Source organism: Hemitrygon akajei, chromosome 14, assembly GCF_048418815.1.
Source record: "Hemitrygon akajei chromosome 14, sHemAka1.3, whole genome shotgun sequence".
NCBI lineage: Eukaryota > Metazoa > Chordata > Chondrichthyes > Myliobatiformes > Dasyatidae > Hemitrygon > Hemitrygon akajei.
Window position 1 is genome coordinate 10,061,096 of NC_133137.1, and position 21,580 is coordinate 10,082,675.

A 21,580-nucleotide genomic window follows, 5' to 3' on the forward strand; every position below is an offset into this window, starting at 1 on the left:
CTCTCTCCGTGAATTGGCTGCTTGTTAGTCTTTTTAACAAATGGGTTCTTTAGGGTTTCTTTTTTTGTGGCTGCCTATAAGGAGACAAATCTCAAGTTTATATGATTTCTACATATGTTGATAATATATGTACTTTGAACTTTGAAATTAATTCAAATCATGAATAATGCCATTGGAGTAAATTATAGAGAAACTAAGGTTGCTTACTGTTAGAAACATCAGCGATCAGAATGCAGATTTAAGGAAAACCTAGCAAGTCAGAGGTAACATAAAGGGAATTTACTTTTCCCAGCAAGATAACATGATTTAGAATACACTACGATAAAAGATCTGAATGTTATTTTAAAAGGAAATTAATTGCAATATCAATGGGAAAGAGCAAAGGAATATTACCGATTAGACATCTCTTTCAAAGAACTAGCACAATGATGGGAATGATTTCCTTTGTGGTAGAAAGTTAATTATAAGTTACTGTGTACAAAGATTTAAGCATGCTTTCCAATATCCCCCCCCCCCCCCCATAGTACCAGCTGAAATTAAAATAGGTGGACGAGCACAGACATTGTGATTCCAGTACAGGACATAGATAGACAGAATAGTCAACCAAAAACCTGGGAGATGTGGCAAAGTGTGAGATCACAAACTTCAGTAGGAGGAATTAAAACACAGCTCTTTTTTTTAAAAAAGTGGAGTGAGACAGCAAATGAGTGAATTTCCAAGGGATCTAGAATCACAAAAGGTTAGCAGACAAGTTTTGGTAATCAAAGTAGGTGCACCTGAAGGATGTGTGTGGAGCAACGACTTTACTCTCTGTGTTCATGACTGTGTGCCCAAGCACAGCTCAAACATCATCAGTAAATTTGCCAATGACACCGTTGTTGGTAGAATAGCAGGTGGCGACAAGACAACATTCTTGTAAGGTACTGTAGATCACCCTGACTGAGTGGTGTCACAACAATCTTGCACTCAACATCAGGAAGACCAAGGAATTAATTGCGAACTCCATAAAGTGGAAGTCGTGAGAACACACACCAGTCCTCACTGAGTGGTCAGCAGTGGAAAGAATGAGCAGTTTCAAGTTGCTAGACACCAGCATCTCAAAGGATCTATCCTGGGCCAGCACACTGATGCAATCACAAAGAAAGCATGCGGCAGCTTTATTAGGAATGGAAGGAGATATATTATGTCACTAAGTAATGCACAGTAGGGAGCATTCTGACTGGTTGCATGAAAGATTTGGAAACTCCATTGCATAGGATCACAAAAGGCTGCAGAGAGTTGTAAACTCAGCAAGCTCCATCACAGGCATAACTTTTCCCACCTCAACTTGTCTCGGGGATATCTTCAAGAGGCAGTGCCTCAAGACATGGCATTCATCACAGAGGATCCTTATCATCTGGGACTTTCCTTCTTCTTGTTACTACCATCATGGAGATGGCACGAGCCTGACAACCCACATTCAATGATTCACAAACAGTTTCTTCCCCTTCACCATCAGATTTCCTCATTATCCTTTACTTCGTTATTCTTTTTACATTATTTTTGTAACTTACAGTAATTTTATGCCTTTGTACAAGACTGCTACCACAAAACAAAACTTTCATATCGTTTAAGTCAGTGATAATAAATCTGCTTCCGATTCTGAAGGCAAAAAAAGATCTTAATCTTATTACAAACAAGTTGAAGTTTAAGAACAGAGAGATTTTATTTATGTTATATGTGGTGGTGATGAGGGCACAGGTGGAATACAACACAGTGTTTTGTTCACCTCATCTAGAAAAGCACCTGGTATGTTACATATGAGAAGTGGTCCAAAGGATATTCACCAGGCTAATTCCTGAGATGAGAGGGTTCTCCTATCAAGAGAAGTTCAAAGTAAATTTATTATCAAAGTACATACATGACACCATATACAACACTGAGATTCATTTTCTTTGTGGCATACTCAATAAATCCTGTAAACATAATAGAGACAACAAAAGACTACACCAACAGGGCACACAGCCAGTATGCAAAAGACAACAAACTTTGCAAATACAAAAGGAAATAATAATAATAAATAAATATTCAATATATATATTGAACATGAGATGACGAGTCCTCGAAAGTGAGGCCATAGCTGTGGGAACAGTCTAGTGATGGGGTAAGTGAAATGGAGTGAAGTTATCCCCATTGGTTCAAAAGCCTTATGATTAAGTGGTAATAACTGTTCCTGAACCTAGTGGTGTGAGTCCTGAGGCTCTGAGTCCTGAATCACTGTACCTTCTTCCTGATGGCAGCAGTGAAAAGAGACCATGACCTGGGCGGTGAGGGTCCCTGTTGATGGATGCTGCTTATCTGTGACACTGCTCCATGTAGACATGGTCAATAGTGTGGAGGGATTTACCCAAGATGGACTGGGCCATATCCACTACTTTTTGTAGAATTTTCTGTTCAGGGGCATTGATATTTCTGTACAACACATCTATTCAAGATTGTCAAACTTTTAGATGTCATGCCAAATCTTTGCAAACTTTTAAGGAAGTAGAGGTGCTGCCATGCTTTCTTCATAATTGCACTTACAATTATGTTCCAAGATGGGGTACCTGACTGAGCACGAAGGAACTGTGCTCAGTTCCCAGGATAGGTTCTCTGAAATGGTAACACTGAGAAAGTTAAGGTTGTTGACCCACTCCCCCAGTAAGGACTGACTCACAGGACTCCAGTTTCCTCCTCCCAAAGTCAATAATCAGCTCCTCGGTCTTGCCAAGATTGAGTAAGAGGTGGTTGTTGTGACACCACTCAGTCATATTTTCAAGTTTCCTCCTATATGCTGATTCATCATCACTTTTGATTTGGCCTACGACAATGGTGTCATCAGCAAACTTAAATATGGCATCAGAGTTGTGCTTAGCCACACTGTCATAAGTGCAAAGCAGGAGGCTAAGCACACAGCCTTGTGATGCACCTGTGCTGATGCAGATTGTTGCCGCCAATCCAAACTGACTGGGATCTGCAAATGAGGAGATCAAGGATCCAATTACCTAGGAGGTATTGAAGCCAAGGTCTTGAAGTTTATTGATTAGTTTTAAGGGGATAATAGTGATGAATAGTGAACTGTAGTTGATAAAGAGCACCCTGATATATGCACCTTTACTGTCCAGATGTTCCAGGGCTGAGTGAAGAGCCAATGAAATCACCTGTTGTGCTTGTAGGCAAATTGGAATGGACCCACGTCACTTCTCAGGCAGGAATTGATATGTTTCTTCACCTACATCTCAAAGTACTTCATCACTGTGGATGTAAGTGCTACTAGACAATAGTCATTGAGGCAGGTTACCACATTCTTCTCAGGCACTGATATAATTGAAGCCTATTTGAAGTAGGTGAGTACCTCAGACTGCTGAAGCAAGAGATTAAAGATTTCAGTGAACACTCCAACCAGTTGATCAGCACAGTTCTTTCGTGCTCAGACAGGTACCCCATCCGGGCTGGATGCTCTCTGTGGGTTTACCACTAGCAAGACAGTTTGGGTTGTATTTTTTGGAATTTAGAAGAATGAGGGATGATCTTATTCAGACATGTAAGATTCTAAGGAGCCTAGATAGCTTAGATCAGCAATTCCCGGTGGAGGTGGTTACATGCCCTGAGGGGAGATTAGGGGAAATAGAAGTCGTCAAGATTCTCGTTGGGGGGGGGGGGGTAAACAGCACTTTAACTTGAGGCATGAGACCTGCCCACTGTGTCCTATCTTCAATATCTGAGAGGCATTCCCAGTTTGTGTTAATATTTTATTTTAATTTAGCCCCGTTAATGATGGATAAATACATATGGCGCAATCTCCAAGCCTGAAGGCAGCGAGGCCTTGAATTCTAATCCTGCTCAGAAACAAAAACTATAGAAAGTGCGTCAATACAATCTTACATACCTGGAGTATGGTTTTATTCCATTCCCGCCAGATCAGTGACACCACGTGTATCTTATTTGTAATACTCTGCTGTCTAATGAAGCCACGAAACCATCAAGATTGTGGGAATACTTCTGTAAAAGACACCCTGAAAAGGCTACTTACAGTATTACTCAGTTCCAAAAGAAGAAGAAGAATACACTGCCTGAGTCAGTGGTGGAGGCAGATACACTAGTGAAGTTTAAGAGACTACTAGACAGCTATTTGGAGGAATTTAAGGTGGGGGGTTATATGGGAGGCAGGGTTTGAGGGTTGGCACAACATTGTGGGCCGAAGGGCCTTTAATGTGCAGTACTGTTCTATGTTCTATAAAGGAAGTATTTGAAAAGGGTTGTGCACTCAAGTCATTTGCCAAGAGAGCTAAAAATGACCTTGATAGTGGTCTCATTGCTTCTTGTAACATTTCCAAAATGATGACAAAGTGTGGAAAATCTCAGACAACTGGTGAAAGACTAATAATAGCCGCTGTATCAGAAATGTTCACCACTGTTCTCAAAATGGATACCAGTATTTTAAATTCAATTGCTCTGAGTAACTACTCTATAGCTCATCGTATTGACGAAATGAGTGAAGACATTGAGTATCAACTATGCACAGAGCTACAAAGAACAGAATTTGGGATACAACTGGATGAGTCAAATGTGCGAGACAACAGGGCAATGCTAATGGCATATGTATGGTTTATCAAAAATGTAAAAGTTTATGAACAGATCCTCTTTTGTAAAAGGTTAAAAACAAACATCAACAGAGAATCTATCTATGACAAGCTCAAAATGGGTATTGAGGATAAAAGTATTCCGATTACGAACATGATTGCTTATGCAACAGATGGAGCACCATATATGACAGGTCGCCAATGTGCTTTAGTGGCATTTATGGAAAAAGAAATTCCAAGTCTGTTCGCAATCCATTGTGCAATTCGTCGTCAACATCTCACAGCCAAAAACTTCAGCCAGCAACTTTTTTTTCAAACATGACTCTTGTAATATCTGCTATCAACAAAATTAAAGCTCATCCATTAAATAGCAGAATATTTCGCCAGTTATGCCAAGATAATGAAGAGTTTGAATGCTTGCTTCTTCACACTGAAGTGTGTTGGCTGTCAAAAGGCTGCTGCTTAAAATGTTTCTTTGATCATTTTGACACCATGGTTGAATTTATGTTCAAAGTCAACAAGAGCTTGGGAAATAAGACTGAACTTCTACATTGAGATGTCGCATACATAGCTGATCTGTATGACAAAATGAACATTTTAAATATTAAACTGCAGAGCAAGAATTTCAATTTAATCCAGCCAAAAAGTGTAGTGTCCACTTCTATCAAAAAATTGGAAAAATATAAGCAAAACATTGGGAGAAGAATATTCTCACAGTTTCCCTGCATGGAAAGTATGGCACTCTCTTTCACAGACAGTGATTGCAAGAGCACTGCTTGCACCTACAATCACTGAAGAAGGATTTTCAGAATCCATTCACGGATTTGAACAATCTGGAAATTCAGGACTGGGTTATTAACCCATGCTTTTGCAAGGTGGAAGAACAGGAAGAGAGCTTGCAAGATGAAATTATCGAAATTCAGAATGATGAAGCAGCAAAAATACTTTTCAAAAATGTTGGCTTTTGTGGTATTTTGACACATTGTCATACAAAGTTTCTTGGTCTTTGGAGAAGAGCCAAACTGCTCTTCGTTGCATTTCCATCCTCCTACCTTGTTGAAAAAGGCTTCAGTGCAGTGAACCACATACTCACTAAAAACAGAAACTGCTTCGTCATTGTTACTCATGGGGACTTAACGGTTTTTACTGTCACAACTTAAACCAGCTATTTCAACTCTTGCTAAAAACCATTTTTCTCATGTCAGAGAAAACATTTTTCTCATGTCAGCATATGCTAGACATGTTTTTACACTTTGGGGGCACTGGAAAGTATATTGTGCCTAAGATGGGTGTTGGCAAGTGTGAAACTGCTTGAGTGGGTGTTGGACTAAGAAAGGTTGGGAAACACTGGTTCAGATTTTCAGATGTTTTCACTACTGGGAGAATCACAAACAAGGTGTCACAGCTACAAAATTAGGGGCTGGTAATTTAAAATGAACTGATTGGAAACTTCATCTCTCAGAAGGTAGTGAATCTCAAGAATTAAGATGTAGATTATCTATGTGGAGTATGAGGTGTTCTTCCTAATGTTTGCACATGAGCACGACTCAGCTATAGAGAAGGTCCAGGACCGACAGCTCATACTGGGAATGGGAAGAAAAATTGAAATAGCATGCAACTGGGAAACAAAATGGCCAGTGGCCATTGTGGATATAGTACAATATCCACAATGCAAGCCTTCTGTGCCTAATAAAGTGGCTACTGAGCGTTTGTTCGTGTTCTCCTGCTGCTGTAGTCCATCCACTTCAAGGATTTAGAGATGCTCTTCTGCACATCACAGTTGTAACATGGGGTTATTTGAGTTACTGTCGCCTTCCTGTCAGCTTGAATTAGTCTGGCCATTTTCCTCTGACCTCTCTCATTAACAAGCCATTATCACGCACAGAACTGCTGCTCATTGAAAGATTTTTTTTCTTTCACACACATTCCCTGTAAACTCCAGAGACTGTTGTGCTTGAAAATCCCAGAAAATCAGCAGTTTCTGAGATATTCAAACCACCCAGTCTGGCATCAACAAATATTCCATTGTCAAAGTCACTTAGATCATATTGCTTCCCATTCTGATGTTTGGTCTGAGCAACAACTGAACCTCTTGACCTTTTCTGCATGCTCTATGCATTGAGTTGCCACATGATTGGCTGGTTAGATATTTGCATTAACAAGCAGGTCAACAGGTAAACCTAATAAAGTTGAGTGTACATAAGGCCACTTCAGGAGTACTAAATACAGTAGACATGGCTGCAGGAGATTCACATAAATCACTGCCTCAGCTACAGCTAAAAGAGCTGTTTAGGTCCTTGGATAACGATAAGGGGGTTTCAGCAGAAACTGCCTGACTTCAGAGAGGGGTTGGAGGTGGGAAATGAGGGAACCAGGAAATCGCTGAAGGAGAGATTCCTGTAGAAGATAGAAAAGGGAGGGAGAAGATATGGCAAGTGATGAGATCTTGTTGCATCTGGTGTAAATGACAAAGAGAATAAGGAGTAAAAACTAGATAACAAGGAATGATGAAGACTAAAGGAATTCTACCTCTATTCTGATTGGAAGAAGATGGGATAAGTCTGAGAAGCGGAGGGAATCAACCACTGTAGAAGGGAAGTCACATTTCTTTTAAAATGGGCAGATTTCAGATGAGCTTTTCTTGGAAGCAAGTGCAGTAGAGATGAAGAAACCTGGAAAAAGGGAGGGCATTCCTTAGGAGACAGAGTGGGAAGAGACTACTCTAGGTAGCTGTGGGAGCCAATGGGTACATGATAAATGCAAATTGTTGCAAACCACTGTTTTTAATAATATTTCAATAAGATTTGTACTTTTTAAACAAACTCATGTACTTTTCACACTCACTGGCAGAAAGTGGTGCAGCAGCTAAACTAATGGTTTATCACTGTTCTGATTTTTCATTGGCTAAGTAACTGCACATTACCCATGTGATGCAATTGTTTAAATTATGTAGCCTATTGAAGGAACTTCCTTTATCTTATCTATAAAAGGGATAGATTTTTCAGAAGCGCTATCTTTATTCCTTTGTGTTACACCCCTCAGCATTAATTCATCTCTTAGTGTCGCTTTCAGCTCTTTATTTAGTTTGCTTAGTGCTTGTATATGTGCTTGCACTCAAACATAAACTGAACTCTTGGAACCAAGACTGCTTACCTAAAGATCAGAAATTAAATGGCGATCCAACAATTTGGCAGCAGGACGTGGATCGATTACTTTGAGGGGGAGAAATGGACTAGGAAGGATAGGAGATAAGACATTCCCCCATTTCTTAATTGTCCAAGAATAAATACTTTCAGTACATCATTTAAAGGGAGCTTAAGAGTGAGCAGTATCACGGTTGTCCAACTTGAGTCGGGCTGGCATAAATTATTGGAAACCCAGAGTCTGATATAGTCATAACGGAGTTGTGAGAGTTTTTGGACAAGAGGTTAACAAAGTTTTAAGATATCGGACAGATGTTTGTTTGGTTGTAACCTGATATTACAGTCACAATGGGTTTGTGAGTTTTGTGAGATTTCTGATGTCTAAATTGAAGAGTGCTCCTTAAGATCGAATCTAATACAACAGCCAAAGCTTTGAAAAAGACTGATGGGTATCTTAAATTCCTAGCTGAGAGAAAAAATCATTGAAATCTTAACCGCTTATTTATGTGATGTATTTAAACTTGATACTGTAGGTAAAGAAATACAGAAAAAAAAATGCGCTAGTGATGCTAAGGCCAGTGAAGACTGGCTTATAAGTGATGCTGAAGCGCTATGTTAGAAGATCAAAAAGATGTGGTCACCAACTAAAAAGACAGCTAGGTCGCTGGAGCCCTAACAGAGCTACAAAGGCACGAGCACATTGATTTGCAAGTGCAGACTGATACTCTGAAGTACGAATGCGCTGATTTAGAAAAAACGCACAACATGCTAAAAGGGTAGTATGATAAAAATAACAAATCAATGCAAAAACAGATCTCTGCATTGACGGAATGGGTTAAAAGGCAACATGCAAATTATGTCCACATGCAAAAACTCTATTCAGAGTTGCAAAGTGGAAATCTGCGCGGCATCAGGCAGATCTTCAACGGTTCGGCTAACCTAGTGGACCGTGTTAATGGTGATGTCAATCATGTTGAAAGGCAACCAAAACAAACAGTGACACCTTTGGAACTCCAAGGAACTGCAAAGTGATGATGACAAAAATGAGGTAATTGGTCTGAAAGCCGTGGCAAGCCTTGACCCAGTAAAAACTAAGGGTGAAAACACAAGACTGATGATGGAGAGTATGAAAGGAAGCAGGAGGCTTGTCATCAACCACCAGGTTCAGAAATAAAACCTACAAATGATCCAGGGAAGTTCTACATCCTAAACAAGGAAGCTTAAAGACTTGGACTGAACTTCAACAATTTCAGAATACTGTATATAGAAATTACATCCATAATGAAGGTATTTAAATTTTAGCTACAATGCTAACAACTCAGCAAATAAACCAGTTAACATGGCGAGCTGAAGATAGCATAGGAGAGGATAAACAGAACTTACTAGCTGACTGATTGCAAGTGGCCAATTGCAAACAAAAGCCTTTAGAGGGCATTTCTGAATATGAAGACCGCTACGGGAGTGTTTGGCTCATTTACTCAGGAGTCCCAGGAATAAACGAAGATAATATCAAAGAAGCTCTGTATGGCCCTCTCAGGTCAACTTTCATGTATATTTTGAAACCAGATGCTGCCAAAATGGTGAAGCTAACAAGAGCAAATTGGAGTGAAACTACAGTGAACTGGTACAAGCTACCAAACAGCTTGGAGCAAGATAGCAATGTCTGAACAAGATTGGTACAGACGGGCCAACGTCTCCACAACAGAATAAGTGGAATTGGATATTCAAATTCCATGGTAGAAGAGGACATTGGTCTGGATTTTTTTGGCATAAGAAATCAACTTCACCACAAGGACAATACCCTCAACAGCAAGCTCAACCCCCTACCTCACAAGGGAAGAAAAATGGCTATAGTTGCAAATGTCAAAGCTGCAAAAATTACTTTACTAAAGTGCCAAGGAACACATTTCATTGGAAATGTTTATTAAGAATTATGTCGACTAATGAACATTGAATGGTCTTTTCACTACCTGCATCATCCAGTCATCAGGACAAGCTGAAAGAATGAATGGCATCAAACAACGACTGAGTATCACGAGGAAGGCATACCATGGTCCACAGCTCTTCCTTTGGTTTTATGCAGCAGCAGCGCAACCCCAAAGAAGAAAAAAAATTGAGTCCATTTGTAGTGGTGATTGGATGACCTATGTTATACCAGGAGATCTGGATCTCAGAGAAGCTGATATACATGATATGTTAGATAGTTTAGTTGATTCTTGTACAAAACTAACACAAGCTGTTCTGTCTGCTTCTCAACAAATTTCTGCTGCTTGGAGTGGTCCATCAAAGGGAGAACACACTTTGATTCCTAGCCAGTGGTCCTTAGTCAAGAAACTGCATAAGGAACCCCAGGACCTCAGTCCTTACCAAGTACTGTTAATTACCAATCCAGCAGTTAAGGCAGAAAGTAAGTGGATACATGCCAGCCACTACAAGCAAGCTAAAGTGACTCCAGATTAAGAGAAGTACTGTAGGAAGACTTAAAGCATGAATATAATTATTAGACATTTTCATAAGATCCATACTTTTATACAAACTTGTGTATTTTTCACGCTCACTGGCAGAAAGCGGTATAGCAGCTAAACTAACAATTTATCATCTTTCTCATTTATCATTGACTAAATATTGGCACATTACCTAACCGTGATGTAATTGTTTTCATTCATCACCATCTAAGGACTTTTCTTTATCTAATCTATAAAAGTGATAGATTTTTCTGAAGTGCCATCTCTATTCCTTTGACTTACTTCCCTCTTGAGCACTGTTTTTCAGCTCTTTATTTTGTCTACTTTGTATCTGTATGTGTCTTTGTACTCTACAATAAACTGAAATCTCAGAATTAAGACTGGTTGCCATTTTTGACTCCTGGAAGAACCCTAAAGATCAGAAATTAAACAGAGATCCAACACAATGAACAGCATTCTGTACAGTCCCAAAGCAAAAGCCATGTATGGTTCGTACTAGGAGGTTCGTAGTCTGCTGAGGGCTAAATCTGTGGCATTTAAGTCTGGTGACCAGGTCTGTACGAGAAAACCAGGTATGACTTACGGAGGGCTATTTCAAGAACTAAGAAACAATTCCGAGGGAGGTTAGAGGCAATGTCGTATGCACAACAACTCTGGCAGGGTTTGCAGGTCATTTCTTCCCACAAGTGATGCTTTACTTCCAGATGAGCTCAATGACTTTAATGCTAACTTTGAAAGGGAGAATAAAACCACAGCTATGAGAATCCCTGCAGCATCTGGTGACCCTGTGATCTCTGTCTCAGAGGCCAATGTCAGGCTGTCTTTCAGGAGGGTGAACCCTCACAAGGCGGCATGCCCCGATGAAGTATCTGGCAAGGCTCTGAAAACTCGTGCCAACCAACTGGCAGTGGTATTCAAAGACATTTTCAATCTCTCATTGTTACAGTCAGAAATTCCCTCCTGCTTCAAAAGGGCAATTATACCTGTGCCAAAGAAGAGCAGCACAAGTTGCCTTAACAGCTATCATCCAGTAGCACTCAAATCTATGGTGATGAAATGCTTTGAGAGGGTGGTCATGGCTAGAGTCAACTCCTGTCTCAGTAAGGACGTGGGAGTTCTGCAGTTTGCCTATCACAATAGGTCTACAGCAGACACAATCTCAATGGTTCTCCATGCGGCCCTGCATCACCTGGACAATACAAATACCCATGTCAGGATGCTGTTCATTAACTACAGCTCAGGATTTCACACCATCATTCCTACATTCCAGATTGAAAAGCTACTGAACCTGGGCCTCTGTACATCCCTCTGCAACTGGATCCTCAACTTCCTAACTGTGGGTCGGAAATAACATCTCCGCCTCGCTAATAATCAATACTGGCGCACCACAGGGATGAGTGCTTAGCCCACTGCTCTACTCTCTCTACACCCATGACTGTGTGGCTAGGCATACTGTAGCTCAAATGTCATCTAAATTTGCAGATGATACAACCATTGTTGGCAGAATCTCAGATGGTGATGAGAGGGCGAACCGGAGTGAGATTTACCAACTAATTGAGTGGTGTCATAGCAACAATCTTGCACTCAATGTTAGTAAGACCAAAGAGCTGACTGTGGACTTCAGAAAAGGTAGAATGAGGGAACACAAACCAATCCTCACAAAGGGATCAGAAGTGGAGAGAGTGAGCAAATTCAAGTTCCTGGGTGTTAATATCTCTGAGGGCCCAACCTGGTTACAACATATTGATGCAGCTATAAAGAAGGAACAACAGCGGCTACATTTCATTAGGAGTTTGAGAAGATTTGGTTTGTCACCTAAAACACTTGAAAACTTCAAGTACAGATGTACCATGGAGAGCATTCTGACTGGCTGGTATGGGGGGGGGGGGGCTACTGAACAGGATCAAAACAAACTACAGAATTAGTCAGCTCTTTCACGGGTACTAGCCTCCATAGTATCCAAGACATCTTCAAGGAATGGTGCCTCAAGAAGGAAGTGTCCATCATAAAGGACCCCCACCACCCAGGACACGCACTCTTCTTCCCCTTTGCCATCAAATTCCTAAATGGACATTACCTCACTACTTCTATTTATTTCTGTTTTTGCAGTACTTATTTTAATTTAACTATATACACACACACACTTACCGTAATTCAGTTTTTTCTGTATTTATCGTGTATTGCATTGTACTGTTGCCGCAAAGTTCACAAATTGCACGACGTATGCCAGTGATATTAAACCTGATTCTGATTTTGAGCTTGCCTCCTGAGACAGAGAGAAAGATCCAGAAAATGGAAAGTAGTTGTGAAGGTGATAAAATTTTCCAGTTCATCAAGGGTGCAGGGAACAGCATCTCCCTAACCTTGCCCTACCAGACTATTGTCTATCTCCCATCGGCAATCCACCAATCACTCTGTGAGCCCTGTCTCACCATTCCCTTTTTATGCTGGCTATATTCACTTTCCACTCAGCCATGATGCAGGGTTTTGACCCAAAGTGTCTACATTTCCTACCCCCAAAGATGCCGGCTGACTCACTGAGTTCCCCCAGCAGTTTGCTCACTGCTCCAGATCCCTTCATCTGCAGTCTTTTTCATCTCATTAAAGCCAGTCTAATCCCACTCTCTCTCATTCTTCATATCCATTAATATTCCATCTAGTTAAATTTAATTACCGTCTCGCTTAAATCTGTGCAAACAATCTAAGAGCATTGCAAGGTGACCCCTACAGCAAAACTGGCCCCAAGTTTGAGGACTCCACTCCTACAGCACCTGCTTCTAATGCTGCCACAGTGCGACCGACCCCTCTTCCAGAACCCCTAGTACTATGTCACCGACAGTACTCTATTTCCCCTACTCTCGTCTGTGGAACCTCCTGCTGCTGCGACTGCTTCCTCCATGGACCCACCAGATGGAAATTCAAGGACTGCAGGAGAAATACAGTAGGTTTGAGTGTGTTAGCAAATGTTCCTGTTGAATTCTGTATTAAACATGAATTCTGTGCCATATGCGCTCCTGTCAAAGAGATGAACCTTGAATCCTTGATCAAAGAGGTGGGAATCAGGAGGGTGTCTTGCACACCTAGTAATCTAGGAAGGCGAAGACCAAGATATCCAAGTATTGGGAAAATAAAGCTAAATTGCTTCATTTAGGAACTTGTTTCTCACGTGTCAGGGCAGAGTTAGAAGAAATAACACTAAACTCAATCTACTAACAATTGGATTTCTAGACATGAGCACTCATTCACATATCTTACACTTTACATTCGCTTTCATCTTTTTAAATATAGCAGATGTATCATGCACAATAAGACCATAAGACAAAGGAGCAGAAGTCGGCCATTCAGCCCATCAAGTCTGCTCCGCCATTTCATCATGAGCTGATCCAATCTCCCCTTTAGTCCCATTCCCCCGCCTTCTCATCATAACCTTTGATGCCCTGACTACTCAGATACCTATCAATCTCTGCCTTAAATCTCTCCATTGCTGCCCGTGGCAACAAATTCCATAGATTCACCACCCGCTGGCTAAAATTTTTTTTTCGCATCTCTGTTCTGAATGGGCGCCCTGCAATCCTCAAGTCATGTCCTCTCGTACTAGACTCCCCCACCATGGGAAACAACTTTGCCACATCCACTCTGTCCATGCCTTTCAACATTCGAAATGTTTCTGAGGTCCCCCCTCATTCTTCTAAACTCCAAGGAGTACAGTCCAAGAGCAGTCAAACGTTCCTCATATGTTAACCCTCCACCTACCTTTGTATCATCAGCAAACTTAGCCAGAAAGCCATCTATTCCATAATCCAAATCATTGATATACAACGTAAAAAGAAGCAGCCCCAACACAGACCCCTGTGGAACACCACTGGTAACCGGCAGCCAACCAGAATGGGATCACTTTATTCCCACTCTCTGTTTCCTGCCAATCAACCAATGCTCTATCCACGTATGTAACTTCCCCGTAATTCCATGGGCTCTTACCTTGTTTAGCAGCCTCATGCGCGGCACCTTGTCAAAGGCCTTCTGAAAATCCAAATACACAACATCCACTGCATCTCCCTTGTCTACCCTACTTGTAATTTCCTCAATAAGCTCAATAAAATTCTTTCTTCGCACGCAGGAAAAGATGGGAATCAACCACCCCCTACAACAGCGAACTATGAGTGGGCTCTACCAGGACCACAGGTCAAGTCACCTTGAAAGGAGATTGTTTGCAAATATCAGATAATCTGGCTAACTGGATCTCCTCGACGATTACAGCAGTGCCACAGTGATTCCGTTTCACATGAACGCCTCCCAAAAAATGCAAATAATTAATGATTCCTTCAAAAGTATAAGTATTGGGCTTGTTGCAAATACTCAAACCTGATTTCCATCACATAGTCCACATTGTGTAATTGCATATGCATCAGTCAATGAGTGAAGGGGGTGTAGGAAACATTACCTGCACACTGTGAGACAACAGATGTGCTCCAAATATCACAGATGTATATGTAAGGTTCACTATAAAGGTGAGGTGCATTTCATGATTGATATTGTGCTCCCACTGTCCTCAAAATCATGCACTACTAAACCAAGTTTCAACACCTGTAATTCTATAAATTAAATTTTTAAAGTTTACTTCTTATTTGAAGCATATTTAAGTTTTTTTGTGTTCAGAATAAAAATCACATGTTAATAAAATTACATTAAAATAGAATTTCTTTTAATTTCTAATGTGAAAAGATCAAGGTTTGCATAAATTTGTTCTTTTGGTACAATCCTGAGGAGAGCTACTAGCGACATAAAAGTCAGTCAACCTAAACTTACCTCAGAATAAAATTACTATATTAGAAATGTCAAAACTCCTCATCAAATTATACCACCACATAATTTTCTTTTTAAAAAACTGGTGGTCCTGATTTCTTCTGTTTTTATGTCCCATACCAAGGGGGATGAATAATTATTACCAACAACAGCTATAAGTACTCCTTAAAATGAAGTCCTGAAGGAACCAAGGGCCAACAGTTCAATTTTGACTAAGGTTTGATTGATAAGCCAGTCTACCAATAATACCATAAATCAATCCTTTAAATTACGTCAGAGGTAATAATTCAGCTGAATTATTTCTTCTCCCCTTTTGTGAAAGACCACACGTCAGCACTTTAGGCTTCTCTGACTGTGGGGTTACAGGAAAAGCATTCCATGAAAACTCACCAAAGGAACTGGTACCTATCATCCACCGCACCATGTTAACAGGAAAATAGTCACTCTACTGTATATGGCTATGACCTTTAAGAATAACGAAACTTTTCATTTTAATCTACTGTCAAAATAATTAACGGTCTTCCATCCACCAATGACGATTTTTATTACACTAGACTAGCTGGAAATGTGTACTATTTTTAGAAAGATGTGAAGCAATATCCTTAATATATCCATACAGATTTTTGACAAAATTTACAACTGAGTGGTGTCAATGTTCAAATAAATGCAAGCAGGGTTAATTAAGTGAACAATAGTACTGCTCTAGGTCTACCTATACAGCGTGCAGAGCAGCAGAACAGTACGAACACAACCCGGCCTCATTGCGTCATTTTCATCTGCGTGTATATTCTGGTCACTACGAGTTCGTAACCATGAAATACAGGCGTGGAAACACAGCCGAGTTCTAACCACACTTTATAACACATACTATGCAACCTTTCAAGAAGAGCTTTTTCATTCGACATTTGAAATTAACTTGCTGCAAACTGATTTGCATGTGGAAAATGGTCCCCTACCCGCACTTACTCACATTTTAGGTCAACTGCTGTTAATTCCTGAACTTCTCCGTTTAACCGCAAAAGTTGTTTTGAAAAAGGTGACAAAGCAGGACTCCAAACTAGTCAACTTTATCAGTCCTACTAATAATACAGTACCTCAAAAGAAGCATATTTCATCAGCAACCGTTTTCTCTGCATTTGTATCACAAACATATACCGAAGTTTAAATGTCACATACTTTTATTAATATCATTATTTAAGATTCACTCTGGATCCACTGTGTTGAAGTGGTTTCGGACTACAGTTTTTAAACAAATCAGATTAAGATGATATTTTCTTACGGAATATAATATACATGTTCCGTTTTCTTTGAAAAATCAGATATTAATTTACCCTCAGAATTATGTATTTCCAAAATATAATTTCGATCGCTTGCTTTCCCTTTCCGAGAACAAATAAAAAGATCGTGAATGGTTTAGATCATCTAACACATATTACCCTCTTCCGAGTTCAAATATTCGCACGGATTTCTGCGATAGAAACCTGACAAAATCACGTTGCGTGGTCCAACATTTCACACAGACTGTTCTATCCAGACTGTGCAACACCTCAAGTTCTCCGAGGGCTCTACGGTGAACAGCAGATGTCGCCATTAAAGCGAGGAACACGGTGCCCTGAGAACCTCAACATACCTTGGGAAACTTAAAGATCTGAACAATATTTTAACTGTTCTTCATCTTCTATATTTTCCAAATATTGTTCGCTGTTATGAAATGGGCCTCAAAAGTGATGACATAGTTCTTAATGATGCTATGTACGAAACAATCCAGCGCCCAGAAACAATGCACTGTCAGAATCGTAAAGCGATCGCGTTTTTAGTACAACCTTCAGAAACACCTAATCAACAACATCAGATACAGTCGCCTCCTACATAAGAAATCTCTTCCTTAATATAAGCGTTAATTTCCGATAGGCATGCATTAGCTGTAAGCATTTATTTCGATATAAAGGATCACTGAAATGAAGTCTGAAGTTAACTTCAACATCGTCCATTCGAACCGATACCCAGCCAATTTTTATTAATTTGGTAATTTTGCCACATTTCAGCTCAGAATTTAACAATATTCCAAAACTGTGCCAAACACGATGATTCGCAACTACTGAAATAAGTCATACTTAAACAGTGTAGTCATTTGAATCTCTGTGAAGTTAAGACCCCAAAATTCCCCACCTACGAATGAATTGGTCCCAGCCATGTGCTGTACAGAAAATGACAGAGGCGGTTAATAGAGTGCAATAAAAAAAGAGGCTACATGTACATTACCATTGATATGGTCATGTAACATTTTCCCACATTTTGAGTTGTACATACGTAAAAGATCCCTTTAATCGCCCATGTTTATTCTAATTATATCACGTCCTTCGCACGAACTACGAAACAAAACGTGAAATGCGGGATTTCTTAAATCGACACATATGTATTCATTTTTTAAACGATTCGGACTAATATAACACGGAACCCACCACCTTTTCAGCACCTGCAGAATGCGCAGACTCACTTCATCTGCTGCAGCTCCTTAATTTATTACACTGCACACAACACCATTGTATATAAACAAAATACAGCAGACACCTAGCTTGCAGCCAGCGTCTTTTATATACCTCAGCTTTCCGTCAATTATATATAATGAAATGCAAATTGTAAATTATTGTTTTGGGAGGACACGACCATTTCAATTTATCTTCATAAATTTCCTTACCTCCAGTGTTCTTATTTCTTTTTGCGTAAGGTCATTTGATGTGGCACATTTAGTCCTTAACCCTTCCAGACTGGAGATGCTGATGTCTATCATATTTTGGACCAATTCACATTGCTGCAATGCTTTTTGGACAGTTAGATGTTGCTCTTCGCTCTTTGTCTTATTGTCTTCATCCATGACCGCAAATTATTATAATATAAATAACATACAGCAAGACTGAATAATAAATCTGAGGGAATTATATATAATTTTCAAATGGACTCCATGCGGCTAGGTCGAGTTTGATTGGAGAAAGTGGCCAGTGTTAGTTCAGCAGCTTGTGGTCCTGATGCTATGGAGAGCAGTGCTCTTCGGCTGCAGGTGCTTGTTGTCGCCGTTCCCAACAGCTTGCACCGGGGAGCTTTTTCTCCACCGACATCTTGGTTGTCAATCAAGAGGGAAGGGGAGGGGGGCAGTGCGCCAGCTCTCGCGAGATAAACTGAGAGAGAAAATGCTACAAATCTCCGTTATAGCGAAAGAAAACTTACTATTAAAATTGGTTGTTCATAATTTGGCTTCGTCCTGTCCCGCTTTTCTAGTTTTTAAGTACAAAAGTATTGGTGTTCATCAATTAGAATGTCTTTTAGAACAGTTAATACGCCACTTTGCTAACGGTATCGGATGCATTTTTGAATTCCATATCGGAATTAAATAAAAGCAAAGAAGTGGTTTGACATCCATCTTTTCTGTATTTCTAAAAACGTTCTACAGGATATTCCTTAAAAAGGAAACAAACATATTGGATCGCCGATTTGCCGGACACCCTGAAAGCCCACGCTACCTATGTCATTATGCAGATAGATGTATCGAATTCACCTGTGATCGTCTTTGAACATCTTTACAGTGTTTCTAGGAAACATTTCCTCAAGTGATTAAATAATATGTTTACAATATAAAAATGTGAAAATTAGTATCTGTATGGATTTATTTTGTTCTCATGAACTGAAGATGACAAAGAGGTTCGTTTTCTCTGTGCAGTTTACATGTTGTAAGTGGAGAATGCCCTTGTTAGGTATCTGTAATGAGAACTATGTTCATTTATTATGTTATAAATGCGTTACGTAATGTTACCACATCGCAATGTTTAGTATTTGACTTTCTATGACAGTATTGAAAGGAAAAATAAACTTGATGGCATGACATTACACACTGGATAATATGGGCGTAGGATTCTAGATTAGTTCACATATTCACTATATCTATTTGTTAAAAACTTCGAGAACGTGCTCGCAGTTTTTGTTTTGAAAGTTATTTCTCTGAAATAGGCATGATGTTATGATCAGTATTTAGTGCCCGATCCTTGCTGTTTTGATACTTGTGCAACGATGTAAGTCATTTCAACGGGTATTTTGTGAATCATTTACACTGAAAGATTACTTGAATCATACCTATGGCCAACTTTGATATATCAGTTAATTGCTCGCATATATATTAAGTTGCATTCAAATTTATAACCATTTAACATATAACCATATAAAGATTACAGCACGGAAACAGGCCATCTCGGCTCTTCTAGTCCGTGCCGAACATTTACTCTCACCTAGTCCCACTGACCCGCACTCAGCCCATAACCCTCAATTCCTTTCCTGTCCACATACCTATCAAATTTTACTTTAAATGACAATACCAAACCTGCCTCTACCACTTCTACTGGAAGCTCGTTCCACACAGCTACCACTCTCTGAGTAAAGAAATTCCCCCTCATGGTACCCTTAAACTTTTGCCCCCTAACTCTCAACTCATGTCCTCTTGTTTGAATCTCCCCTACTCAATGGAAAAAGCCTATTTTTGTCAACTCTATCTATCCCCCTCATAATTTTAAATACCTCTATCAAGTCCCCCCTCAACCTTCTACACTCCAAAGAATAAAGACCTAACTTGTTCAATCTTTCCCTGTAACTTAGGTGCTGAAACCCAGGCAACATTCTAGTAAATCTTCTCTGTACTCTCTCTATTTTGTTGACATCTGTCCTATAATTCGGTGACCAGAACTGTACACAATACTCCAAATTCGGCCTTACCAATGCCTCGTACAATTTTAACATTACATCCCAACTTCTATACTCAATGATCTGATTTATAAAGGCCAACATACCAAAAGCTTTCTTCACCACCCTATCCACATGAGATTCCACCTTCAGGGAACTATGCACCATTATCCCTAGATCACTCTGTTCTACTGCATTCTTCAATGCGCTACCATTTACCATGTATTTCCTATTTGGATTATTCCTACCAAAATGTAGCACCTCACACTTATCAGCATTAAACTCCATCTGCCATCATTCAGCCCACTCTTCTAACTGGCCTAAATCTCTCTGCAAACTTTGAAAACCTACTTCATTATCCACAACGCCACCTACCTTAGTATCATCTGCATACTTACTAATCCAATTTACCACTCCATCATCCAGATCATTAATGTATATGACAAACAACATTGGACCCAGTACAGATCCGTGAGGCACACCACTAGTCACCAGCCTCCAACCTGACAAACAGTTATCCACCACTACTCTCTGGCATCTCCCATCCAGCCACTGTTGAATCCAAATTTAAATTAATGAAATAATTATTTGGCTAGATTTCAGGAGTAAGTACGGGCCTCCTTAGGAATGGATAATAAGTACAGTAATCATGTGCATTCCTGGCATTATAGGTTATATAAATAACTCGATCTGAATATGTCCTGTATGTATTGAGGAAAAAGAATAGCTGCTCCCATTTTTCACTGAAGAAGACCACCAGCAGGTCTTCTTTACAATTTTCTGAATAATGTTCCTTTGGAATTTTTATTAGTTTTCCTCGTGTGCCTTTGATATTCACAGAAGTCCACTGGGTTAGGTAAATCAACTTTTTAAATGAGATGTATTTTTTTAAAATCCCTAATGATATTGCTAGTACTTTACAGAATTGCCCTGAAAAACACTAACACCAAGCAAGAAAAACTTGGTTGTATAAATCTTGGTCAATTAAATAGGCTTAAGAATAAAAAAGGACAAAGAATATTGGATAAGAAAGGGAAGTTCAGGACTTAAATATTTGGCAATTAAAATCATGATTGCAAGTAGTGCAGAGATGAAAATGTGGGATGTTGCAAGAACCATAAATTCACAAATACAGATATTTTTGATATTACAGACAAAATGCCGGAGGTACCTGGCAGGACAGGCAACATCTGTGGAAGGAAATGGACAGCCTGCATTTCTGAACTAAAGGAAAGAGGAGAGATGGTCAGTAAAAGAGGTGAGGGGGAATGCGTGGAACAAGAGCTGGCAAGTGGTAGGTGGATCCATGTGAGGAGAACTGAGGAAATCTAATGGCTAGGTGGTGACATGTGGAACTCATCAATTTCATCAACTTCAGTACCAATTTCCACCCTGCTCTCAAATTTACTTGCACTGTTTCCAATGTCCCTTACCCCTTTCTTGATTCTTTATCTCCATCTTAGGAGAAAGAATATTCACTGGCATTTACTACAAACCCATTGACTCCTACATGTTCCCACCTTCTGTGGCATCTGTTCTCCAGAAGAGGTCTTCCATTACAGAACATCTACGATCTCCTTTTTTTTCAGAAAAAAGGGCTTCCTTTCCCACCATTATGTTCATAAAGCCTTCAATTGCATCCCCACTATTTCTCACACCCTGCATTTACCCCATCCCTCCTGTCTACACATCTAGCATATCTTTCACACTGGATGTGTACAACATGAACACTCAACCAGTCACATCTTCCACTTCTCAGCCCTTTCTTCATTCTGCAGGGACAACCCTCTCAATGACACCCTGATTCATTCATCCTTTCCCACCCATTCCTACTCCTTCCAAA

General features: G+C 39.9%; 1 protein-coding gene across 1 annotated transcript in view; it reads right to left on the reverse strand.

The window, feature by feature from the left end:
- Positions 1–18,127, reverse strand: part of ksr2 (kinase suppressor of ras 2) — a 358,563-nt gene extending 340,436 nt beyond the window's left edge. The window contains exon 1 of the mRNA XM_073065461.1: positions 17,711–18,127. Within this exon, the coding sequence (XP_072921562.1) occupies positions 17,711–17,887 (177 nt within the window). The 5' untranslated portion in view covers positions 17,888–18,127. The remainder of the gene's footprint in view (positions 1–17,710) is intronic.
- Positions 18,128–21,580: the final 3,453 nt, after the last annotated feature.